General features: G+C 44.6%; 1 protein-coding gene across 5 annotated transcripts in view; it reads right to left on the bottom strand.

Annotated features, from left to right (window-relative positions):
* Positions 1–26,816, bottom strand: part of SYNPO (synaptopodin) — a 79,236-nt gene extending 52,420 nt beyond the window's left edge. The window contains exons 1-3 of one of the 5 annotated variants that reach the window (XM_081851370.1): positions 26,707–26,816; positions 6,994–7,178; positions 6,292–6,845 (exon numbers count right to left, since the gene is read on the bottom strand). In XM_081851370.1, coding sequence (XP_081707496.1) covers positions 6,292–6,760 — 469 coding nt within the window. In that variant the 5' untranslated portion in view covers positions 6,761–6,845; positions 6,994–7,178; positions 26,707–26,816. The other 4 variants (XM_081851371.1, XM_081851372.1, XR_014153858.1 and 1 more) reach the window with 4 other exon arrangements.
* Positions 26,817–27,099: the final 283 nt, after the last annotated feature.

Genomic DNA, 27,099 nt, shown 5'->3' with positions numbered 1-27,099 from the left:
CTCCCAAATGCCATTCCCAACACCTGCTGCTGCTGACCATTGCAATTCCTCTATTCTGCCATGCCAGCTACTGGTGACACCAGCAAGGCTGCGGGCATCATCGTTGCCCTGCACGGGGGAATCGGATTCTCCAAATCAATGCATGGGGGGGGGGTGGACATGCAGTAAACCCCCTCAACCCACAGAAAGTGCAAACGTTGGGAAAGAAGCAGAGGGAAAAGCAGCAGTCACCCAGCAAGTCCGTCATCCTGCGGGTGTTTATATACTGATCGATGCCTTATACCAGAGGTTAAGTCTTACGGATGGGGAAGACCCTTAAGGGACGCTTCCCCTCCAAGAGCGGCTGTCCTTAGACTTATCCAAAAGCACCATCCCCACCCAATATGCGCCCCGACGCGCGTGGCAGCTCTTCCCCAGGGAAAACAACCCCCAAGAGTTTGCTGAGGTCGCAGCCGGAGGCGATCGGATCCCTCTCTGGCAACAGCTGGGAAGCTGGGCGGCAATCGCTGGACTCCGAGGGACTTCTTGCGAGCGAGCGAGCAGGGAGACGCCAACACCGCAAGCCGGCCAAAGAAGTGACATCAGCTGCCCCTCGACTCGCCCTCCGCGAGCAACAAGTAGCGCAACCAAACAAGCGCACCGGGTGGGGATCCCAGGAGGTTTCGCTTGTGGGCGTGGGGGGGGGGGAGAGGTTTTACCTGGGGCCTCGTGGGGCAGGTCGCCTTGGCACGCCCCTCAACTCCCAGCCCCGCGGCTAGTAGCCACCCATCCGGCCCTCCTTTCAGCTCGCCCGCTGCTCAGCATGAGAGCCCATCCGGCTGGAGGCGAGGAGGGCAGGCGCCGCTTTCACTTTCCTTTCTGCCCGCCGCTCCCCCGCAGCCCCTCCGCCTTCCACGCCCCCGCCTCTTACCTCCGCTCCGGACCCCGCGACTCCCCGCTTTGCCGCTCGCCCGGCTCCTCGCTCTCCTCCAGGCGCCTCCTCCGCCAGCCGCTCTCTCCCGCTGCCGGGGTTTCTTTTTTTTTGCACAGCAGCTCTGTGTTTGTTTGCCTGCTGGCGGCGGCGGCTCCCTGGGCTCCTCCGAAAGGGAGATCGGGTGACCCGGCTTTTCGCAGCAACTGGCCGTGTCTGTCAAAAGGGGAAAGAGGTGGAGAGCCGCCGCCACCCCAAACCCCTTCTCGGACTCCCCACGGCGAGCAAGGATGGGCCAGCCGGGGACTTGACTTTGCCCCACACGCTCTGGCTGCGTGTGCAGCGGTGGCAGCCAGAGAGCCGGAGGGAGTGCGCTGGCCTCAGCCCGGCTGACTCACTGGGACTCGCAAGCTTAGTGCCTGCCGAGGTGCTCTCGCTTTTTATTTATTTATTTCAACGCTCGCTCGCTCCTTCCCACCCCCGATCTCCACGCGCACTTCTTTTTTTTCTTTTTAACTCATCACACAAATTTCTCCCCATCAGATATATAGCCCTTTTGGTTTCCTGCAGCATTATCCGCCCCCTTGCCTTTTTTTTTAAAAAACAACAACTTGTCAGTTCCCTAAAAGGTGAATAGGAGTCGTACCTAATAGTAGCAAACGCAGCTTAGGCGTTGTGCAAGCGCAGAGATCAAAACAGTTGCTCCTCCGCTCGGTCCTCCGGGCGGCTACTGGAAATCCAGGCATGCCCCTCCTCGATCCGAAGCTGATCCTAGGAGGAGGGGACCGGAGGGCAGCTGAAAATGGCCCTCGGCCTCAGTTTCATGCAGGTGACAAGGTGGGAGGAAAATGTGGGGGAGGGGGGTGCTCTGCCCGCTATAGGCATGCAGCCCCCAATTAGGGATGCCAACTTGAATAAAATATTGGGAGGAGGGCCAATAACCCACCCCACCCCCGCATAATCGACCACAAGATGTGGGGCATGCACAATGCCCATCAACTTCGGGGGGCAGCCCCCTCAAATATTTTATGGGGGGGGGCAAAGGGATCTCAGCCCCTAGGAGTTGGCTCCAATGTCGCCAACAGGTAACCAAGGCAATGTGACCCTCTATATTTCTATTTATATGTTCTCCATCCTCTCTGAATGAATGAACAGAAGTCCCAGGGATGAGGAATCCCAGGTGAGGAATGATTTGCACTGTGCTGGCCTCTACTGAGAGGTAACGTTCATGCCCCATGTCTTTGGAGGATAAGGGGCAAAGGGTCATATCTGATACTGCAAGCTCTGCTGACGCAAGGGGGCTTCCATGCAGACAGTGTAGCACCCTGTTCCTCTCCTGGGCCCTCCGGCTCCCCACACACCCTCAACATCAGCCTGGGGATGGGGGAATGCTTCGGAACAGATTTCGGGGGATGCAGGGGGAGGAGATGATACATCGGAGACAACTAAAAAATGGCTGTTTTTCAGATTTTTCAAGAAACTATGCTGTTTAAGTCCACCTGTGTACCAAATTGCAGAGTTCACACTATTGTGGCAGTAACTCAATCTTTGGGAGCCCACATATGCCTTATTCTGAGGCAGAAATGTAGAAATGTCCCATCTGCAGACATCTCTGGTACTGGGATATTTTAATGTGCATGAAATTGTAGCTTTCCCCAACCGTTTTGAGGATATATTTCAAGAATATTTTTTTGAGTGAATTGTGAAACCAAATACGTTTAAATGCACCTGTCTTTGCCTTCCTATACCAGCCTTCCCCAAGTCAAATATCAACTGTGAAATCCCTAACATCTTTCTAATATAATGCAGACGGCACCTTCAGTTCATGTTCAGTTTGTCTACTATCCCCCTCCTTTTTTTCCCTAGAACGTTAAGATCCATCACTATGACTCCCATCAGCTCCAGCCAGCTGTGGTGGCTGGGGCTGATGGAAGTTGTAGTCCAAAACCTCTGCACCTGGTGAGGTGGGCGAAGGTTACCTTGATGTCTTCTCTACCCCTGGCTCTTACCCTTTCTCCCCACTTGCACTGTCCACCAGTCTTTCCTCTCATCCAAGGCCTCGGTCCAGTATATCTGAAGGAGCGTCTCCATCCCCATCGTTCTACCCGGACACTGAGGTCCAGCACTGAGGGCCTTCTGGCAGTTCCCCCACTGCAAGAAGCCAAGTTACAGGGAATCAGACAGAGGGCCTTCTCGGTAGTGGTGCCCGCCCTGTGGAACGCCCTCAAAGAGAACAACAACTACCAGACTTTTAGACGACATATGAAGGCAGCCCTGTTAAGGGAAGCTTTTAATGTTTGATGTATTACAGTATTTTAATATTTTGTTGGGTATAAATAATAAATTTATTATTATTATTATTATTATTAACTACTTCCTTGTTGGTCTTTGCATTGTTATCTCTTCCCTTTCCAGAGTCTCTGTTCTGTGGTACATCTGTGGCAAATGCACAGTAAATCAGTGCAACCTGGGGGGCCCAGCCGCAGTAATTCATGCGCCAGTAAGCTCAAGACTACAGTAGATCATTGCAAATGCTTTATCCTTGCGCCTAGTCCAGAAAGCTCCAGCTGGTGCAAAATGCTGTGGCGAGACTTGATGGGAACAGACTACTGCCAGCACATAACCTTGGTGCTTAAAAGCTTGCACTGGCTGCCCATGTGCTACCAGATGAAGTGCAAGGCTCTTGTATTAATTTACAAGGCCTTTAGTAACTTGGTTCCATGGTACCTTAAGGAATGCTTGATGCCTTAGATCCCTGCCCAATCACTGAGGTCTTTATGGTCTCCCCATGGCTTGGATGCATGACTTGCATCCACCCAGAGCCAGTTTTATGGGTCCAATTCTGTGCAACTCCCTTCGGACAGACTCCCTCCCTATCAGATGTCAAGGTAATAAACAACTATCTGACTTTTAGAAGACATCTGAAGACAGTCCTGTTTAGGGAAGTTTTTAATGTTTGATGGTTTATTGTGCTTTTAATTCTGTTGGGAGCTGTCCAGAGTGGCTGGGGAAACCTAGCCAGATGGGTGGGGTATAAATAAAAAATAAATTATCATCATCATCATCATCATCATCATCATCAAACTTCAGGCAACATGAAGAGTTTTCAGCAGCCCTTTTAAGCGAGGCTTTCTGACTTTTTAATTTTAACTGATTTTATCCTTTGTAACATTTTTTTGTAACTTCATTATACACCACTTAGAAACTATGGTGTTAGGTGGTATAGAAATTGTTGAAGCAAGTAAATAAATAAACCCATATTCAAGTAGTGCAAACACTGCCTCCGAGGCAAAAAGACCCTTATCACCAATATCTCCAACTGCGCAACAGTGAGGGCCCATTCATAGATTAGGTTGGTGCACAGAGGCTTCCTGAAACCTGCCAAGCAAAAGCAGATTGCAAAAGTGGCAGCTGTACATGAGGAAGGGCTGTAGCTCAGTGGTAGCAGAGAATCTAGTTTACATGCAGGAGGTCCCTGGTTTGATCCCTGGCATCTCCAGGTAAGGCTGGGAGAAACCCTAGTCTAAAATCCCAGACAGCCATGCCAATCATTGTAGACAATCCTGTGTACGATAGGCCTTTCAGTTATAATACTGGTTAGCTTTATGACGGCTGAATGTCAAAACAGCAAAGGCGCCAGATAAGCTGTTGCTAATAAGCTATATCTTTCAAGTTGTCCCTATAAAACATTACAAAACTAATCAGTCAAGTTTTAAAGTCCAAGCATCTCCAATCACTGGCCAGTTTTGAGAACTCTAGGTGAAACAGTTTAAAGTTTATCATTAACAATGTTGGCAGGGCAAACCTTATATTTCAGGGCAAAGCACCACATACGTCTAATTTCTATATACTATAATTTCTATATATGTCATAGCTTTGGTTTATGTAGCAGCTCTGCTATTTAATTGTCATTTAAAAAAAGGATCCAGGAACAATTGTTTTTCACTTTGGGAAATAGACTGCAGTTCCATCATGTCTGCCAATCTGGACTCTTAAAGTAACCCAACAATTTCTGGAAATGGTTTGTTGGTAGGCATCATAGCATATGAATGGCCATGCTGGATTAGCTAAAAAGCTCCACCCATCTCCGCATTCTGAGCTAAGGGCAGCTTTTCAAGATGCCACAGTTTCGTCAGTTTCTAATCCTAATTGGTTCTCATGAGACTCAGCAAGTCTAATCATGGGAATACCAAAGCAAGGTTTTTAGACAAACATCCACAGATATATACCGGTATACGTGGCTTTATAAAGATGAAAGATTATTATGTGAGATTCTAAGACAGACAACCATATTGTCCCCTAGACCGTGACATTATGCTGCTGTTTTACCCTGCACAGAGCATGCTAGCATCAAAACCTGGGGCAAGAGATCCTACATACTATGGAAGAGAATAACTGAAGGATAGAGTTTTCATGGGCACCCTTGGCTAGGTGTAAAGTGCAATCAGGGTTGGCCCACCGGGACTGAGGCAGCTGCCTCAGGTGGCAGAATCCCATGGGCCAGTTCCCATAGCAGGCACCCTGCCTTCCCCTCCTGCCACCCTGAAGAAGCAAGACTCACATTAACACCCCCCCCCCAGGTTTTAAATGTACAGTAACCACATTTAGAAAAATTATATACATGCACATGAGAACACGCTCTCTGCATAATGACATGTTATAAGCCTTTTTCAGTTGCTTTGCTGGGGCAAAATCTGCTGTTATCGTGGACCTGGTGTAATGCCTGGTCAGGCCTTTCAGTATATTCTCCTAGCACAAAAGGTGGCGGAATGTAATAAAAATTAATCATTAAAGTAATCGAGAAATAAAAAGTCAAAGGAAACTCAGATCCAGCTGAGCTGATCTCTGTCAACGACTAATCAGGTGAGTGCAGTACTGGCTAAATAATTCCCATCTCCACACAAACATTAAAATCTCTTCTGATCTGCACCTTTTGTGTGTGTCATACTGGAAGCTACTTCCAGCTAATCTTGCATCCTAGGAAAGTTATGATCACCATCTCAGCCTCATAATGGCCAAACAAGCAGCTACTTGCCTTACCCACAAGAAAGAGTGAGGTTGTCCCGTCCCCCTCCCACAAGTGATTAGCTTGCTGCTCTAGGCAGTGTGGCAAGAACACCCACATGAGAAGGAGAGCAGGGGTGAAGAGCCTCACCATGACGGAAAAATACTGAATGATACTCACAGGAGTGGGCGAGTACTGGCTGCTAAACCATACATGCAGTGTGATTCAGGAGAAGCAGCACTGAATCTTATGGGATTTATAGGCAAGTAACTGAGCACAGGGCTGCACCATCAGTGACCACATGGAACGTATAGTGTTTTTTTTCTTTCCCATGACAAGAATCAGGGCTGGGAGAAAAAAGTAGGGCCGCACTTACTTGCTTTCCTAGGTTCAGCCACAGGAGAAATAAGGACTCGCTTCACTTTCACCACTTTCCATTCTTGACTCGGGTCACCGTTTTTGCTAAACCCAGGCTGGAGCAAGTCCAAAGCTGGCCTTGGAGAGTCTCTCGTCGTGGGACACTCACCCCCTGATATCAGCCCACTGCCATCTCCCTTGAATGGTAGCATATCTCCACTGGCTTTCCAAGATTCCTGCAAGAAACTCTTTCTTGCTGACTCTTTTATCTCTTGCTCTGCTGGCTCTGCTGGGCGATTCTTCCCAGCTGGGAGACATCTTTGACTGCTTTCTCTCTCCTTTCCTTGCAGGCCTTCCAAGCAGCCATGTCCATCAACCAAGTCAGGCTTGGGCTTCTTAAAACCGTATGGATTTTGCTTTGCTTTGCTGGTCCCAGCGCAGCTGGACTGAGGTTGGAGACAAGGTTGCCGTAAGGTCGCCTCTAGCATTTTGTCCCTTTCTGCACTCTTACTGGGAAGGGTTCAGACAGTGCTTCATTGATTGGGTGTAGCAAGGACTAGCCTTTGATTCCTTCTAAGGGAAAAAAGATAAACCTCTACAATTTTGAACACTTGTCCAGGAAAGAAGGTTGAGTAAATAATTGCCAGGATGCTTTAATGCACTAATCTTTGCCCCAGCCTGAACAAGAAGATATTGAATGCAGGAACAGAGAATAGGATACCAAGTGTGGGTGTTGCACTTCTTCTTTTCAAAGAGGAATTGCAGACCTTTTGCTGTGAATTATTCTCTGGGAATCAAGCTGATCTTTCTGATGCTTCTTTACGGCCTTTAGCTGCTCAAGATGATCAAAGTGGAACATCTTATGGAATTCTCCTTGTCTACTGCAGGCATTCAGAGCAAACAAATCTGAAAGGGAAGAAATGCACAACATTTAAATTCTAAACTTTGTCTCTTGCAGGAAAACATGGATCTCCAGCTTTTCCATAGGCTACTTAGATGTGTGGCTATACTGTTATATTTTAAATAACAAAGGGTGGCTTTGCACTAGTGAAAGCATTTCCACACGTGCAAGGCAGGGCCCCTGATTTTCACCAATTGTCCCCTTCTCACTGCAAGACTCCCCACACCAGGCAGGCCTTTAAAAACTAGTCCTGGGGGTTGGTAGAGTCTCTAGAACAGTGTAAGGTACCATACACAGGACTGCAGCAGGTAGGGAGGATGCATGAAAGGGTGCCACCAGGCAGAAGTGATGTCCGCCAGTGCAGACGTGGCCAACCTGTGCTCCTCCAGATGTTGTTGCACTAAAAATGAGTTTACAGCAATACCAAATGCATATCCATATACAGAGATTTTTCTGAGTCTCACAACTTCCCCCTTCCATGAGTCCTATTGCGAACATTTTCAACTGCAGATTATTTCATAATCTATATTTTGTATTCATCCATATTAACCATAATACCTGTTACATTACAAGTGATATTAAAATTCTGCTAATGTTTTCATCTGCTTACAGTGGTCTCCTAAGTAAATTATAAATGTGGACATAGTACTTTTAGGCCACACACATACATTTCTGGGTTAGAAGCGAGCTATAGTGTTACAGAAATGCTTCTTTCTTCTCATACAGCCTCGGCCCAGTATACCTGAAGGAGCGTCTCCACCCCCATCGTTCTACCCGGACACTGATGTCCAGCGCCGAGGGCCTTCTGGTGGTTCCCTCACTGCAAGAAGCCAAGTTACAGGGAACCAGGCAGAGGGCCTTTTCAGTAGTGGCACCTGCCCTGTGGAACGCCCTCCCAGCAGATGTCAGAGAGAACAACAACTACCAGACTTTTAGAAGACATCTAAAGACAGCCCTGTTTAGGGAAGCTTTTAATGTTTGATGCATTACTGTATTTTAATATTTTGTTGGAAGCCGCCCAGAGTGACTGGGGAAGCCCAGCCAGATGGGCGGGGTATAAATATTTTATTATTATTATTATTATTATTATTATTATTATTATTATTATTTACTTGAAATACGATGTATTGTGCATAAGAGTGTCAAATTACAAATACTACACTATGAATGGACAGTCAATAATGTTTGGCTCTAAATTTTAGTCTCAGATTTAAGTTATATTCTATTACATGGAGAATAAAAATGTGATCTACACTTAAAACTGTGGTTACATATATCTAAGCATCTGGCGAAAGCATTCCTCTTCTCTCAGGCCTATGTATTTCTGTGTTTTTATATTATAAACCACCCTGTGATCTTTGGATGAAGGGCAGTATAGAAAATTAAACAACAGCAACAACAACATCGTCCTGTCAATATCTATTCAACTCATTTTAATTTTGTATTATTGTTTTACACATGTATACCTGCTTTACTGACTTTGTGGCTATAACACAGTGTAAATAATATGTTGTTCTAGTTAAAGCTTCCCCATTCCTTTGTTGTGTTTGGGTGCACATTGCAATCACTTTGTGGTCTTTCATCCACATGCTAGAATTTACGTGGGGTGGATTAGAGCAGGCACCATATGGGAAAGGAAGGAAAAGAACTCTATAAAGTGATGGCAGTGAAGTTGCTCTAAGCCAGGTGTCAGGAACCTTTGTCCCTCCAGATATTGCTGAACTACAACTACCATCAAACTTGGCCAATGGCCAGGGATGATGGGAGTTGTAGTCCAGCAACATCTAGGGGGTCAAAGATTCCCCATACCTATTTTAGGTCAATGAATAAATAGAATTTAAGGCAGAAACAGAACAGACTTTTCTTACTGAGTCATCCCTGTAGTACTGAGATGACTACATCCCTTAACTGTCGCCCAATAAATGGTTAATTTTGCTTCTTCTCAAAGATATGTGCTTCATTCATTTTTGGCTTTGTGTTGTTTTTTAAAGAAGTGATGATAAAACACCCAAAGGGGCTTCTTTGATGACTCAAGTTCACTGAAAAATTCCATACATTCTGGGATGGCAGTCTTAATCTCCCTGACCTGGGAGTTCACTCTGCTTCTTCATCAAGAGTCACATCACCAGGCTAATATTCAAAGAGGGCCCAGACAGAAAAGAATCTGTCGAGTACAAGACAAGAGATGTGGTAGGCACAGGCAGGTGTACAAACTCTTGCTAGCTGGGGCTCTTGCAGCATATCTCTTCCTTTTCTTCCATCTCTGATTTTCAGTTACAAACAAAGATGGATACAATAAACTCCTGCTATAAGCAAAGACAAAACAATGGAACATTTTAAAAAAATAATCCCACTGTAACTGATCCCAGTTATATTGTCTAAAGCCAGTGGGTGGTATTGCCCCCCCCCAAGGGGGAGGAATGGGATTACCTAGGAAGATGCCAAGAGGCATGAGGATGGGGGGTCATGAAATGGATAAATAAAAGCTGGCATCATTCAATCAAGTTCATCAATTTTGCTGAATTAATTAAACCAAATACAGTGGTAACTCAGTACTTAATTCATTCCGGAGGTCCTGAAACTGTTCTTAACCTGAAGCACCACTTTAACTAATGGGGCCTGTCGCTGCTGCCACGCCGCCAGAGCACAATTTCTGTTCTCATCCTGAAGCAAAGTTCTTAACCTGAGGTACTATTTCTGGGTTAGCGGAGTCTGTAACCTGAAGCGTATGTAACCTGAAGCGTAGGTAACTCAAGGTACCACTGTAATTTTAATTGGCTTCTGACTAAACATACCTTTGTAAACTGTTTTGAATTTTATTTTATTCCTTCCAAACATCTGTTCTGAATAATGCTTTTATAGTATAGGGTCAAGAATCCCAGCCTGGCCCCACAATTCTGGGTGTGCATGGCCCTGGAACTGAAATTTGTGGATGCCCACCCCCTTCATGGATAGTTTTGTGGGTGCTCGGGCACCCAGGGCCCCAGGGAGCCAGCACCTATGGGTAGGGGTAAAGGAGGGAGAATTGGGGATGAGTTTATAGAACCAAGTGGGTGGAGGCCCCCAAGTTTTGGAACTGCTAGTCTCTGTATTGCCCTCTATGGCAGAGCTCTCCTCATTCTACTGTGTCCCACCTGAATAAACCTCACAGAACTTTGCCCGCCAGGTATATATATATATATATATATCTGCTTGTGACTTAAAGCCTGCAGCATCTGTTGGCTTGAGGAGTGGCAGGCATCAGTTTCAAGCAGCAGGCTGGAACTCCCCCATGAAAAAACCACCCTCCTGCCATGCTCCTCAGATAGGAATGGCTCTGTTTCAAGAGGCTTACTGGGGAGAATCTACTGATGAGTGAGTAACAAACAAACACACACACACAGTTTGAAATGGAGCAGGCAGATGGGAGTGCTTACTCACAAGTAATTTGTCTGCTGTTCTTTTGCAAGTGTGAGCTGGACACCCACTGAAGAAGAAGAGGAAGAGGAAGAGGCGGCAGTGTTGGGAGAGCTTATCTGTCTTTCTCTAACAAGGAACCTCCCAGTGTAAAACCAATTTAAAGGGCCAGTTTCCTCCCCATTAACCTGCCTGATTCATGCCTTATCAGCTTCAGAGGTCTTGTTCCATGTGTCAACCGCCTCCAGCCCTGCCTGCTGCTGTCTGCTTTGAGGCAGCAAATGACAGGAGAGACCTGATCATGCAACTTATTCCCAAGAGAGATTCCCCTGAGTCTTTATTTTCTTTTAGATACCACTTTCTTTATTTGCTCAGAGCTTTCTGTCCTGTGTTTCTTTAAAACCAACTGTTCAGCTTTAGATATTTTTACCATGGTGAATTTCTTTGTATTTTGATGTTCTTTGTTTGCCATAGCTAAAGAATAGCAAATGGGTATTTCAAACAAACCAACAACAGGTTAAACCGAGCAATTTACAAGGATGGTGAAGAAATTTGATTCAGCTTGCATTTAAAGGAGAACTTACTTAGTTTGCGCTTTCTGAAAGAATAGGCAAACTGAAATTTTGCAATCTTACAAAATTCACGCTTTTACAAATTTCTCCAAGTAAGGTGTACAAAAATGCATGTACTAGTGTAAAGCGTGCATATGAATGCATATATTACTGAAAATAACACAAAAACGCTTTGCAAAAAATTGTATATTAAGGGGAAATACACACAATCTGGGAAAATTTTACATACAGCAAAAATGTGTATGTTAGGAGAATTTCCACTGAAATACTGGTGTATTTTCAGGAGAGCTTTTTAAAACAAGAACAACCCCCACCCAAACTGATTAACATAAGAAATGAAGTTAAGATTGGAAAAACAAGTAACTGAGAAAAACCAAAATTGACATGTTTGCCCATCCTGACATGCAAACAAACTTCAATAGTTGCTTCACAAGTGGCCCACAAGGCATTGTGCTGTGCACAGCAGACACAAAACAAGGAGCTCTGAAACAAAATTCTCTAGCCGAAGAGCCCAATCCACAAAATAGTTATATCAACAGCAGAATAAGGCTGATTTTATTGGGATGCAAGGTCCCAAGCTTTCTGCATATGTGTGCAGAGAGGGTAGACTTCTATCAGGGGTAGGGAACTTTTTCTGGTCAGTGAGCCAGATAGTTATCACACCAGCCCCTGGCAGGCCAAATTTGCAGGTGGGTGGGTGTGCCCATATGTCATCATTGTGACACCACGTGATATTGTGCTTGGAAGGCTTGATTGTTGGTACTTTAAAGCACTGTGCTGGCTATCTGAAAGCTTTCAACCCAGCCTTCTTGTTTAAACCCTCAAGGTTTAAGAAAGCCTGAAAGGAACAACTGATATCTCCCTCCTCATGCTGTAAGATCATTATGGACTGATTCACACGTGCACTGGAGTATAGCATGTCAGAGCTTTGCTCTGTGTCTTCCATCACACAGAACTTTGACCAAAATAAAAGTAGTTATGCCACATCAGCCTTAGGTATATATTGTGCTGTACTGCATGGCATACAGTGCCATTGGTACAAACACTAATGTCCCCCAAAAGCACAGATAGAGAGCTTATTCTGGATGTGATGGCTGAAGTCATTATGAATGTCAATGTGTTTTAATAGCAGCTTTAAAGAAGTGAATTGGATTAGGGCCCATGGCAAAAGTTGTGAAGGGGAAGGGTTGGATTTCCTCTCTGACTACACTGCTCTGATCTATACATCTTCACCTGCACATTCCATTTTAGCAAGGGAAAAAGATGTCACGAGTGTTAGCGGCAAGGAAAAAACTAGGTATAAAAGGAGACCTCCTGGATGTCAAGATCCAAGTTTGGGGAAATAACTCCTTGGTGAGAGAACCCTAGCAGAGATTTAAATTAAATATGTATAGTATAGTAAAGCATGGATATATAGGCTGTTAGACCTTTGAAATATGTGCCCTTGGGAGTTCCAAAAGTGTCCATTTAAAAAGTTTCTTTCCAAAGTTTCCCTCTTCCCCCAGCGTAGAAAAATGATCACACATTTGTTCAATTAAAAAACGGTTCACTTACAAACTCTTCAAAGGTCAGGTTCATGTGATTTTCCGTACATCAGTTGGAAATGTTGCACAGGCAGTAAAACTTGGCTTAGTTACAGTCCTGAAAGTTCTTAAATTCTTAATAAAGTATATGAACTCAAGAGTGCCTTGTTACAGCCATGCGCTTCACACACTGAGCATCCCTGATAGACTGGAAGGGAACAAAGCTTGTCTCTAGTCCCCCCCCAAAACGAGCTAACCCTGGCAGGACAGCTTACTCTATGGTCTCAGCCTCTTCTTGCATTAATTAGATGCAGGCATGTTGGTTACCGTATATGAGACTGGTAATCCCACAAGAGTGAATGCATTAATTTTGTGCATTATGTCATATTTACTTAGGCCCTGGTAGGCACCTGGAAAGTCCTGGTACGTATTAGGTAGGCATCTAAAGGCTATGTTTAGATATCTAAATGTGGCTTACATCTCAATGGGTGTGAACATCCAGCAATCTCTATTGGATTTCATAGAATCGTAGAGTTGGAAGAGACCACAAGGGCCATCAAGTCCAACCCCCTGCCAAGCAGGAAACACCATCAGAGCACTCCTGACATATGGTTGTCAAGCCTCTGCTTAAAGACCTCCAAAGAAGGAGTCTCCACCACACTCCTTGGCAGCAAATTCCACTGTCAAACAGCTCTTACTGTCAGGAAGTTCTTCCTAGAACCAAATTTGGAAGTCTGCATGTGTACTAAGGCTGGGAGATATCAACTTTTCAAGATCACAGTGTATCACCAACCAAACATGGCAGTTGAAAAAACAAGATGCATTGACCTCTGACCACGGGGTTGGGCTAGGACAGGGGTCAGCAACCCACGGCTCTGGAGCTGCATGTGGCTCTTTTACACCTTTGCCGCGGCTCCGGGGCGGATACAAGTGAGGGGAGGAGGCGCATTGTGTGCCCCGACACTCCCCACTATTTTAAATGTCGCAATGGTTTTGCGGCTCCCAGTTTTTTCTTCTTCAGTCCAAGTGGCTCTTTTTGTCTTAAAGGTTGCAGACCCCTGGGCTAGGACAATGCAGCTTGTTTGCACCACTCAGCTGGGGGAAGGAAACACCTCCCCCCAGCTGAGACAGCCTCTGTGCGAGTGGCGCATCAGGGGTCCTTTAACTACAGGTACTCACTGCGGGTAGTGGCACCCGCACTTCCTCAGCTGAGCAGTTTCACATAGCCCCCACCCATATGAGGGCAGAGTGGGATGGCAGTTTCACTCAGTGATATATCACTGGTGAAACCACCACCCCTCCTGAGTCCCTCTGTTAGCAGCGCCCACCGGAGGAAGGAACTCTTGAGTGAAGCCGACTTCGCAGTTTACTCCTCATATTGGTCCTGGGCAATATATCAATATATCTCCCAGACGTAACATTTTGCACTCTGCAATTTCTAGTCTCCTGGACTCAGAAGTACAGAACCTACCCTGTAAGATTCTGTATGCTTCCAGTATCATGCAACATGACCTCTGAAACCAGGAACTGCCAGCTTTTTGATCATTTAACAGTAATGCAGTAATTTCCTTTCAGAGAACAGTAGAAAAAAACCTGTATCAAGCTCTCCCCATGATATAGGTTATTGCATACTCATTTTGCATTTTATTTGATGAAAGGGATGAATACGCCCCCTTCCAAAAGGAATACTAAAGTTAACTTTCCACCTCCTACACAAATATGTTTTGGCAGGCACGGCTCTCTTCAGCACTGTCAAACTGAGGAGAAAAAGGGCTGTGAAAAAGCTTCTTATTCAGCTATCCCCATCTGGTGGGGAAGGTGAGTGCTTCAGCAGCCCAATTCAACCATAAATATTGCAACCCCCAAATGGGCAGGATAATCCCATAATATGCCTTAGGCAAACTCAGTGTTTCGGCAACCGAGTATTATTCATGCTGCGCAAGCTCATGCAGCATTTGGTTTCAAAAGCAAGTTTCTATTATTGGCCGCAAAGGTAGGTAAAAGCATGTGAGCAATGTCTGGGGAAATATCGGAAGCTCTGGGAGGAAGGATGTTTGTGAAGGGGTGGAGTAGTCGAGGGTGAGGTTTCACTGCTCTGTGTAGCTTCTTGTCCTTCCTCAAGACTGCCATCACCATCATACACATAGGGTGCAAATATATCAAAGCTAGTATATTTGTGTGATGTGTGTACAATGTTCAGCCTTTCTTGGCACAGACTCTGGAGTGTGTATGTGTGTGAACAAACATACCCACAAAGAATCTGGATCATCTTGATACAGAGTTCTGATATTTTTAGTGCAGGCTGCTGTACCAAGCCCTGCTTTAAGGTTAATGAAAATGACCACACAATATGAGAATCCTTAACATTTGTTCCCTACTCAATAGAGCTGTAAATAAACATTACATAATCAGTGCTAGCAGCAGCTCAGCAAGGGGCCTCTAGCAACAGGAATGGTATGTTTTTAAGTTTCTGTGGTCCCTTTTACAGCAGAGATCCCAAATAGTGGGTGTATGTGCCTTCTTCCGATCCCACTTACTGTGGATATTACTATCATAGTCCATCTACGGGATGGATATTTGCTGAAACTGTAATTTCTAACTGTGTTAACCATGTAGTTCACCAGTTTTCATCGTGACAACAGTGAAAGTGATTCCCTCTCTCAACCAGAACCTCTTTGTTGGAAATTGCAATCCCAACCCTCGGGTTATGCTCAGCTGGTTGGCCAAGACCTGTCAATGAGTCATGGGAGTCTTGCAGGTTCCCAGGAACAGTTGAGGAATCAAGGATCACAAGGTCAAGGAGTGGTCTGAACAACAAGAGCACCAGTTTGGCCCCTAACAAATCTGAAACGTTCATGGTGGGCCCTTTTAATAAGACCTAGAAGCCTATCCTGTGAGACTGTGGGTAGCAGCAGGATCTTTCTCAGGGGAAACTTCTGGAATATGAGATGGGAGTCAACTGAATTCTCCAGGGACCACTTCTGAAATCTTGCAATGGAAATACTATACCATGCCATGGAAAAAAAGCTCGCAGATGTGCATAAAGTGACCAGGTAGCTGAAATGGATCCCTTTTTGAGCTTCAAAGCAAAAATACATTTAAGAGGCTTCATGAAATGGAATAAGGCAGCCTTGGGGGAAAATAAGTTCTTGGGACCCAACCAGACCAGAAAACAGAGATCCATGAATGGGTTTTCTAAATTTTGGCAAATGGTAGCTGTACAGGGATGAGTGGGATCCATATCAGTGCTGGTGGCAGGGGTTAACCCTTTTTCCATGCCATTTTCAAAGTGAAAATGCCCTCTCCGGTTGCTCTTAGTCCCATTAGGAAAAGAAAAACATGTATTAATAAGCAATACATTTAAGTTTGGTGAGCAGGCAAGATTTTCATCACGGAACCGGTACAGGAGGGGGATGAACCAAACAGTCTTCCCATTTCTCCATGTTATTTGTGAATGACAAAACTGAGGGAACCATTTCATCAAATATTCTCCTCAGGACATTAGACTTTCACATCAGTTGGGGATGGGTGGCAAAATAAAATATAGCAGAGGGCATTTGACAGCCTCATCGAGTGCTAGAAGTCACTTCAGAAGAGCAGCTGGTCAATTCAGAGGTCAGGAGAGTGAAATGCTACTTAAGCCTAGTGATGCAATCGTTGATACCCAAGATGCCATTCCAGGTATAGCTCTGGATTAGATCTGATGCATAGTCAGAGCTGACAGGGCAGCCCTAAGTATTTTGCTTGCCATCTGTTGCAGTCTAATATTGCTCAATCAGTGAACTGGCATAAAGGGTCCCTTTGAGCTTCTTTGCAATATCTCTCTTGCAACCTTTTCTTATGGGGGGAACTTCCAACAACATTGTCCTGGGGGACAAATAATGGATGGAGCCACTAGAAGAGGGATGAGGAACTTGTGGCCCTGCAGATGTTGTTGGACTTTAACTCCCCCTATCAATCCCATTCTGCATAGCCAATGGTCAGGAACTCTGGGATTCGTAGCCTGGCAACATCTGAAGGGCCAACATTTCCCCATCCCTATACTAAAATATAAACATGCTGGTTACTAATACAGTAGGACTGAACCAAAATGTATATATATAAAAAAATATTCTGACAAATTTTTGAAAAAAAATTGAAGTACAGTATTCTTGATTTGTTGAAGAATTTAGTCTCTCCTATGGAGACTTTGCTGTGAAATTGCCTCCCCAATTTCCCTATTCATCAATTTGGGGTGCAGCTGTGGATCTAGTTTTCGTACTAATCAATATTCCTTTAGTGTTCTTAAAGGAAGCAAGGGGCTAAACTCTTCTTTCTTTCAGTCCTCCTGTTTTAACCTATTTCTTCTTTCACCCACCAGTACGAATTTGCAATAGCATTTCATTTGACGCTGAGCAAGCCAAAATTTATCCGAAAACAATATTCTGAAGAAAAGCTGTCCAATAATTCATCTACCCACCCTCCCTAAATATGAGGCAAAATCTTGCTGTGCTTCCTGGACCTCCAACAGGGATGTTCTGCATTGTGCAGAACTGTATTGATGCTTGTTTTTTGTTTGCTTGTTTGTTTTTTAAAAAATTTTTCCAGCCATTTATAAAAGGATACCATATTCCGGATGCCTGTCCAAAATCTAGCCTTTTTAAAATAAAAATTCTGTCTGTGATTTGTTTACTGCTGCTGCTTTCCTTTGCTTCTGCGTGGTCCTAGCCAAGCAGCAGAGGAGCTGAGGCTTTCCGGGTGGAGACAGTGTGGGATGGGGCAAAGGGTGCCCCATAAAAGAAAACGAATGGGATGGAGATGATGTCTGGCTTGTGTTGCATTAGCCCCAAGATGCACTGGATTTCATTAAGCCTGTATGCTTATCCAGTAATGTGATCTGAGGAAGCACTCAGTGTTGCTTTTAAAACTTGGACAAAGAAAGAGTAGAAGAGAGGAGATGGTTTTAAAACAAAACCTCACTTTTCTGTGCCTTTTACAGTCTCTTACTGCCTTGCTCCAGGTGCTTTCGTAGTGAACTAGAGACTCCTGCTCTCTCGCACAGCCTGCTTTGCTGCCTTTCTCCTCCCCTCCCACTCCTTTTTGACCATCCTTGACCTTCATGTACCTTCCCATAAAAAACCACAGGATGCATTTGAAAGTCTGGAACATCAAGACAAACTCTAGGTGGAGGAGGGAATGAGACATCAAGACCTTTCCCCACTCCCACTCAGACTTCACCCACCCACATCCATTCATCACGCACAGACTCCCTGAGTGGAGAAGCTGGCCTGAGCCCAGTTCTTCCTTGGCCTGTTCTCAACAGCAACAGCTTCAGAAATGAATAGGCTAGCAAGTAAGTGTGGGTGGAGAGTTCCCATGCATCACTGAGACTATGACAATTTTGTTGGGAGGGGGTGAGGAAGAGATGGGGAGCCGGGACTATTTATCCAAACCCAACTCTTCCCAAACTAAACAGGAGAAAGAAGTGAGGAATGCTGCCCCGTCCCAAACCAGAAGTTGTCAGGAAGTGACCCAAGCATCAGCAACAAGGACCACCATGGAACTGATGGAGTGATGGCTCTCCTCCTGCTTCCTGCACCAAGTCCCTGGATCTTTGATGGATGGAACTTTGAAAACCTTATGTGAGGAATTCAATCCATCTGCTTCTCTGATGGAACAATCTCCCCTCTCCTCCCCCACCATGTGCTCTTCTGGAGGTTCTTCAGACATCCCCCCCCAAAGCCAATTTGGGGAGGCATGGGAGGAGGGGAGGAGGAAAAGCCCCATTGTAGAAGTCTTTGTATGGGCTTCTGTGAGCAGGACCAACTTGCTAAATCTGGCCCATTGCTCTCATCCCTGTAACCCTGGATCTGCCTTTGGAAGGGGAAGGAGGGACATTGCTCCACTGGTGCTTGGTACACTTGATGTAAACGCCCACTAAATGATGCTCTTTACATTATTCATTGAAATAGGTGGCCATATGGGAGGCAATACATAGATGCATTCAGAGCTGGGAGGCCTAGTTGCACAGACAAACCAAGTTCCCCCTCAAACCAAGCCTCAGTCCAGCAACAGCGGGCCTCTGAAGCCTGGGACCCTCAGACCAAAGACTCTGACATAGAGGTTGCAGCCTCTGAGCTAAATACCACTAAGGGACCAGTAATGTTACCCCAAAGTCTCACACTCCACAAAGTCCAGTCACCACTGTGGACAATGTTCCTAGTGAGAGATAGAAGAAAGGCAATGAAAAGCTAGATTTAAGGTAAGATAGGAACCCCTTTATGGATCTCCAATCCTCAGTAAGGGGGCGGGATGGAGGTTGGAAAGAGAGTCCTGCCGACCAAATTATTGTCTAAAATGTACAACTTCTTACTAGAATGGTACACAAAAGATGAACAGACAAAGGAGGTGATGATGAAATGGGCAATGGATTTTGGGTATAACATCAAGTATGATAAAACTGGGTAAACTGGGTAAAACTGTGGAGTATAAAATTTACAGCATTTACCACCTTAAGAGAGAATATAATGAAAACGATGTATCCCTGGTATTTGACACCTGTTAAACTAGTGAGAATGTACAGGATGAGCAGTAAGACATATTGGAAATGCAAAGATAAAGATGGAGATTGTTACCACATGTGGTGGACGTGTGAGAAAATGAAACAGTTTTGGGAACAGATTTATAAGAAATTAAAAAAGAAATTTAAATACACTTTCCCAAAAAAGCAGGAAGCTTTCTTGCTAGGCTTGATGGGAGAGGAAATAGAAAAAGCAGATCAAAGGTTATTTATGTATGCTACAACTGCTGCCAGAACTTTGTTAGCCCCAAAATGTAAAGTACCAGAATTACCAACAATAGAGGAGTGGCAGACTAAGATGGTTGAGTATGCGGAACTAGCAAAACTGACGTGTCGAATCCGAAATCAGGAGGAAACAAAATTCCAAAAAGATTGGAGTAAATTTCTGGAGTACATAAACAATAACTGTAGAAATTTGAAGACTCTGGCAGGACTGAAATAAATCTTACGATGTAGATAGTATTGGATACAATAAGAAACTGTGGAAAAGTAACTGACATAAGAAACCTGTTGAAGGGAGGGAAGGAAGTCAATACTCAGCAGAGTGTGGGGAAAGAATGTGGGTAAATGACTGTTGAATTTTACTTTTTTTTGTTTGTTTGTATTAAATGAAACACCAATAAAAAGCATTTTCTTTAAAAAAAAGGAAAGAGAGTCCTGCCAATGACTATATAAGGGCATTTCTTTGAGAATGTGCTACACTCAGTGACCTGTCCATCACTGTGAAAGACCCCTTGCTTCCTAGGTTTGCCTGCTTGGTTCATTCCTGATCTGCCCAACTGCCTGGGGTGGACTCAACATGGCTGCTTGCAGCTGCTCTCTCCTCCTAACCTAGATTTGCCACATCTGCTTCTTCACCTTCCCAGTTGGCTGTGAGATCAACCTCACCAAGACCAGGCAGACTTGGCAGATTGGTGGTGGTGGTCTAGACTGTTTGGACTGGATACCTATTTTATACATAAAATCAAGCCATTGTATTATCACAAAGTAGCTAGAACAGAATCATAAGCATTAGAATCACCTCTCCTCTTATTGCTAGTCAATGTCAGCAAGTCTAGAAAATAAAAAGTGTTGCATCATCTCCATACAAATCATCAGCCCAATTCAGAACTGCATGCCAATATTATATGTGCACAGGGGTAGAGACCCCTCAGTTCATTTCCTTCTTTCTCACAGTACCTGCTATTTTTGCAAGTGTAACAGACAGACTCAAAACAATGAGATCCTGTCTGGCCACAGAATATAAGGAAAAGCCATAGTGCTAGTCATATCCCTTGCAGCACTGGGTGGGGAATTAGTATGATGCAGCCTTTACGTTGCCACAGGGTAGCATGACTGAGCAACATCTGGGGCGGTAATCCAGATTTCTCATAAAGCACATCAATCTTGAAAGAAAGCTCTTGTCCAGTGCTATTGCATTTCAAAGCAAGCGCCCTGGCTTTAAAGTAATTACACATTGTGTTCCCCGACAAATAGATGTAAGGGTTGTGCCATTGGTGATGACTGATATGAGATATTTACACCTTCAAAAGGAAAGCTTGGGAAATGCCTGAACATGTCCTTCACCTGGGGGAGGGGAGGAAAATCTGATTCTACTTTGTCAATCCAGAGTCTGGAAATGCTCTAGAAGACGTTCTTGAAATACAACTCCCATCAGTCTCAGCCAGCATGGTCAGGGATGATGGGAGTTGTAGTCCAGCAACATCCAGAGGACACCGGGTTTGGGAAGGTGGTCTAGTGGATAGGATTGCACACAGGTGTTCACTGTGTGAATGGAAGAGGGAGGCTGTGGCAGGAGGCTCTGCCCCATCATGTGACCACTCTTCTTATGCATTGGTCAGAATATGTGCAGACTCAGAGCAACCAATGTATGGCTAACTCCAGACATTCGTGAATCAACATGGATAATCCCTACCCATGTTGGCCTGGCTGCTGGGTAGGTTTTTGGACTGAATTAACCTTGGTTGCTTTGGTGGACAAAGTACACCAGGAGCTGGGGGAATGCAACACATGGGCTCTTCTGGACCTTTCAGCAGTTGTTTAGGCTACCCACCATGATATTTGTCTGGTCTGAGAATTAGGGACAGCACAGTTTGATGGTTCTGCTCCTATCTGGAAGGCAGGTGCTGGTGGAGTTTTTGTTTTGTTTTGTTTTGTTTTGTTTCTGCTTTATTGGTTCTTCACAATTCTGTTACAAAGTGCTTCAGAGTTTATTCCCACACCACCACATATTGTTTAATATCCATATGAAATTGCTAGATACAGTGATTTGGGCTCAAGTGTCACTAGAACTCTATTTCGGCTTTTCATCTAATCCAGATGTAGCAGTGGATGTCCTGGACAGATGCCTGGAGTTATAATGGACTGGATTGGGATTAACAAAATGAAAGTCAATCCAGAGAAGCTGGAGGTACTGTTTTTGGCCAGCTTGTTCTACGATCAGTAGGTCCACACCATACATTTAAGGTGCATCCAATGTACATTTAAAGCACATGACTTCCCTCCAAGAATTCTAGGAACTGTCGTTTGCTCCTCACAGAGCTAGACTTCCCAACACACTTCCCAGAATTCTTTGTGCTTTAAATGTATGTTGGATGCTCTTTAAATATGTAGATCTGCCCCATGGAGATTCTTTGTGCTATAAAGCTCCACATGGCCTAGAACCAGAGTTTCTGGAAAACTACCTTCTCCCACATGAACAAATCCAGCATTCAAGACCCTGCTCTGGGTGTCTTCAGAGGTGGTGATGACACCTGAACTGTACATCATCCTCCCCAAAATATTCAGCATTCAGTCTTTTATCCTTTAAGCACCAAGTGAAAATGGTTCCATTTTGTTCAGCCTTTTGCTGAGTAATATGATGTACTGTTCAGTGGTGCCCCGCAAGACGAACGCCTCGCAAGACGGAAAACCCGCTAGACGAAAGGGTTTTCTGTTTTGGAGGCGCTTCGCTAAACGAATTTCTCTATGGGGTTGCTTCGCAAGACGAAAAAATCTTGCGAGTTCCCGCGGGTTTTTTCCGCTTCCCCCCCCTTTCCTAAGCCGCTAAGCCGCTTATCAGCTGTTCCGCTGATAAGCCGCCTCTCAGCTGATCGCTAAAAGCTGCTAGACCGCTAATAGCGCTAATCCACTAAGCCGTCAATGGGCTTGCTTCGCAAGACGAAAAAACCGCTAGACAAAGAGAATCGCGGAACGGATTAATTTCGTCTTGCGAGGCACCACTGTACTTTATTGCTGTGACTAATGATAACTCAGCGTGTGCTTTGAGTTATTTTAAAATAGACCTTTTAATTATTTAATTGTATGTTGAACTGTAAACTGCCTTGAAGAATGTGTGATGGAAAGCTGGGATATAAATGTTTAAAATACGCTTTAAAAAAAACCACAAAAACAACCTGCTTAGATAAAAATTAGCAGGAATAGGGGAAATAAAACCTCATTCCAACCTCTGTGCACCATGGTCTACATGTATAGTCACCGCACACGTGTTCTAGCCAATTCCAGGCGGGATGGGCCCATAGAGAGGGCTAAGTCATATTCATACCATACATCTAAAGCAGTGTAATACCGCTTTAAATAATCATGGCTTCCCCTAAAGAATCCTGGGAGTTGCAACTTGTTAAGGTTCTGAGAGTTGTTAAAGGTAAAGGGACCCCTGACCATTAGGTCCAGTCGTGGACCTTGCTAACCCAGAAATAGTACCTTGGGTTAAGAACTTACTTCAGGATGAGAACAGAAATTGTGCTCCGGCGGTGCGGTGGCAGCAGGAGGCCCCATTAGGTAAAGTGGTGCTTCAGGTTAAGAACAGCTTCAGGTTAAGAACGGACCTCTGGAACGAATGAAGTACTTAACCTGAGGTACCACTGTAGTTGGTAACATCTTTGCTTACTTCCCTGAGCAACCTTGGGCAAATCGCTCTCTCTTGGCCTAATAAACGTCTGAAGGTTGTTGGACGGATTGAACAGCCATTGTAGTGGAAAGAGTGCTAGACCTATGCCAGGCGGGTGCAGGCTCAAATCCTTGTTCAGAGATGATGGCCCTATACATGACATGCATTGGGTCAGGGCGACCTTGAGCCAGTTATCCTTTGTCAGCCTAACCTAAATTGCCGGGTTGAGGGAACCTACTTCAGAAGTAAGAATGAAGAGGGGAGGGTTTCATATACACCACCTTGAGTCCCACAGAGAAGGGGTAGGATAAAAATCTGCTTTGAACAGAAAGTGATAGTCCTGTGTAGGCTGCCCCCTGCTCTCCTTTGAGGAAAATGGGGCAGACCTTCCAAGTGTCCCTATTTTCCAGGGATGCCCCTGATTTAGAGAATCCCAGTTTCTGATTTGATTCCAGAATGTCCCACTTTTCCTTAGGATGTCCCTATTTTCATTGGAGAAATGTTGGAGGCTATGGAGTTATCTGACCCCTGAGCTGTTTGATGGCAATCCTGTATAAAGAAGGTTTTTCTATGTTTAGTGTTTTATTATGTTTCTATATAAGTTGAAAGCTGCCCGGAATGACTAGGGCAACCCAGTAAGATGGAATGGGACGTCCCTATTTTCATAGGAGAAATGTTGGAGGGTATGGTGGGGTGCAGTTGTGCTAAATAAATAATTGAATTTATATTAAGACAGGGGCAGGATATACAAGTGTCAAAATAAATATAATGCATTTATGGAGAGAATTGCTTGGAGTGGGCGGGAGACAGCCATGGCTGGGGAGCTGGAATTACACAGCTGTAAGAGAAAATTAGATTGCGCAAAGAATTTACAGCCTTTGAGGCAAAAGTGGGGAAAGGAGAGAGGAAGTTGAACACAGGCATGCAGAATAAGAGGACTATAAGGACCCTTTGGCTTCCCTACCATTCTAACAGTAGAAACCATATAGTCTGAATCTGAGGGTGTCTGTCTCCAAAGCTCGCTAGGGATGGGAGGAGAAATTTGGTCCAGTTCACATTTTTAATGCAAATCTATCAAACTCCCACTTCACCCTAAAAATGGGCAGACCTAACCTCAGCCATCCTTTGAGATCCACACTTGTTGCAATTTTATGATGCAGTCCCCCGACCATAAAATGTGGGCAAAAAAATAATAATGAATTAATTAATTAATATGGAGAAACTGTGCAAATAGAGGAAATTGCTTGCAAAAAATGCATCCTGGTGAGAAAAAGCACTTGCAAAAACATGCATATCAAGAGCAATGCACATTAAAATGCTGGTGAATTTTCATGGTGTATTTATTTTTTTAAATCACAATCTGATATGGAAATGTGACAACTTGAATTTAAGATTAGAAAAATGAAAAACTGCGAGAAACTTCCATTTAAAGATTCACCCAGTCCTGTCTCCATTCCATTCCAGCCCATGTCGCTCTTAACCCTGTTATTTTAAATGTACCACTTTTTATTCAAATTTTGGATTGGTCTACACTTTTGAGAACACATTGTGATGAATTTGTGGTTGGACTTCCCTTTAGAAACTGTTGTCTTCCTTTAGATCACTGGTTCCCAAACCTTTCCCCCCTGGAAATTGTGGAGGGTCTTGGTGGACTGTTTAATGCTTCTTCTGCTTGTTATAATGCACTATAATAGAGGTTTGCATGATTCTAAATTGCATTTTAATTGCTTCTTTGATTTCTTATATTGCACTGTATAATGCCATTGTATTATAATTTGCAGTCCATAGATCCAAGTTGTGATAGAATAGAATACAAGAAACAAAAGAAACAACAAAAATACAATTAAAAATCCAGTTGAGTATTTAATGCAGGCATGCCACAGACAATCTGAATAAAACTTTCGCACCACTGGTGGTCCAAGGACCACAGTTTGGAAATCCTTGCTTTAGAATCACCAATATCAAATGCATTGTTATGCAGTAATGGCAAGAGAAGGCAGGACCAAGGGACAGCAGAATATTCAGAATGTGGCAGTCAGGTGGCATTGTATTTATAATCTTTCTTTTTCCCCACTGTTATTTCCTTCCTGACTTTTTTTGCTTACTCCCTTTACCCTCCTCTCCTCCTCTGTGCAGCTCTTCACCACTAACAGCATCCCCAGCATGTTGACAGGACCGACAAGTCAAAGGACATTCTGTTGATTTAAGGGTGATCAGGAAGGCCTTTCATCACGATGGCAGATGTCAGCACCTTCAGCCATCCAAAAGGCAAAGGGAAGAAAGTCATGCTTTCCAGGCCCACACAGAAATTTGAGGACCTTTACTGCTAAAGTACCCCATGTCTGTGTCTGTATCTGTGTCTGTATGTGTGCATTTTAAAGAGAAGGAGCTCATTCAGATATCTACTTGTCCTGCTGCTTCCCACTGGGAAAACCTGATATTTACCACAAAATCAGAGCCAGGGCTTTTTTTCAGTTGGAACTCATTGGAACTCGGTTCCGGCACCTCTCAGGTGGGCACCATTGCCATTATAAGAGAACAAGGGAGACATTCATGGTGAGTTCTGGCACCTCTTTTTCTAGAAAAATAGCACTGATTGGAGCAAACATCCATTGAGTTTTCCATAGATTGACATTTGCTCCAATTCAGTGCTAAAAAGTGGGTTTTCCCAGGGAAAACGGCAACGCAAATAGAAAACCATGCAGACCCATGCGTAGAAAGCAAGTGTGGACAACCCCAAGTTGAATGTAAAGTTCAGGCTGCAATCCTACGCTCTTACCTGTAAACCCCATTGAATAAAATAAAGATGCATAGAATTCCACTGACTGGATGATTTTCAGAACAACACAAAAATAGTCAATAAGTCATTACCATTTGCAAAGTCTGAGGGCCCAAATGAACATGCTGGCCCCTCAAAGCTTCTTTTTTAATTTAGCATGAGCAAAGGAGATTTTGTGCATAGTTGTGTGAAGCTGAATTCATGCCTGCAGCTCACTAAGGATGAAACACACACACACACACACACACACACACACACACACACACACTTCCATTCCATCAGGTAACGGAACCCAGCGAATGGTGCTGATTGGTTTCCCCCAAACCACGTGATGCTCCTGTACTTTATTCCACCACGCTGGCCTAATGAAAGGCTCATTGTTAAATAAGAACAGGAAAGGGATGATATACGTGTCCATTTCTGGAGGTCCATATCGACCCTTTGGCTCTCAGATACCAAAGGGCAGACAGGTCAGTGTCTTGAAGCAGTCGGGACAGGCTTCCTGATCCTAGGAAAGCACTCATGATCTAAGTGAAGCTGCCTTGCTGAGAGAATTGCACAGATCGAACTGGAGTGGCAAGAAAAAGGCTGTGCCTCACACAGATGGCAAAGCCAAGCCTGTGGAGAAGGAATCTCCTCGACTCTTCCATTAATACTGAGGGGAACATGCCAAGTTCTCGGTCTCTTGACCTATGCATGCCACTTGTGAAATATACCAAACTTCTGATCACTGTTTGGCTTCATCATCCCCCATCCATTTCCAGCCTACAGCCTTGAGTAAAGTCTGCCCTCCAGCCTCCGCTAGGCCCCCTTACCTGCAGCAGTAAAATGATGCTCTCCCCCCGGCTACCATGCCAGCCAGCAGATCCTGTCTTCTCCATCCACCTCAGCCTGCATCTCAAAGCAACTGGGTTTCTCCTCTTTCTCTCCCTCCCCTCCTAGTTGCCTGAGCAGGAACAGAGGAAGGAAGGGTGAAAGGGGGTGGGGGTGGGAAGGGGGAGGGAGGGAGGGAAGGGGAGCGTGGAGCTGAAACTTTAATAGCACAGAGCCCCTTTTGTTTCACAACATATGGTATATTTCGTACATACTGAAGACATTAGCCACCTATATTTTTTAAGAGCTTACTTCAAAAGTATACATGGAGCTCATGCCCGGCTCTCTGAAAACACACTCTGGGAAGGGCTGGGAGCTCCTCAAAATCCAAACAG

The sequence above is a fragment of the Podarcis erhardii genome, assembly GCF_964252035.2.
Source record: "Podarcis erhardii genome assembly, chromosome: 2".
Taxonomy (NCBI): Eukaryota; Metazoa; Chordata; class Lepidosauria; order Squamata; family Lacertidae; genus Podarcis; species Podarcis erhardii.
The sequence above is the reverse complement of the archived record's forward strand: the minus strand, read 5'-3'. Positions and strand labels throughout refer to the sequence as shown.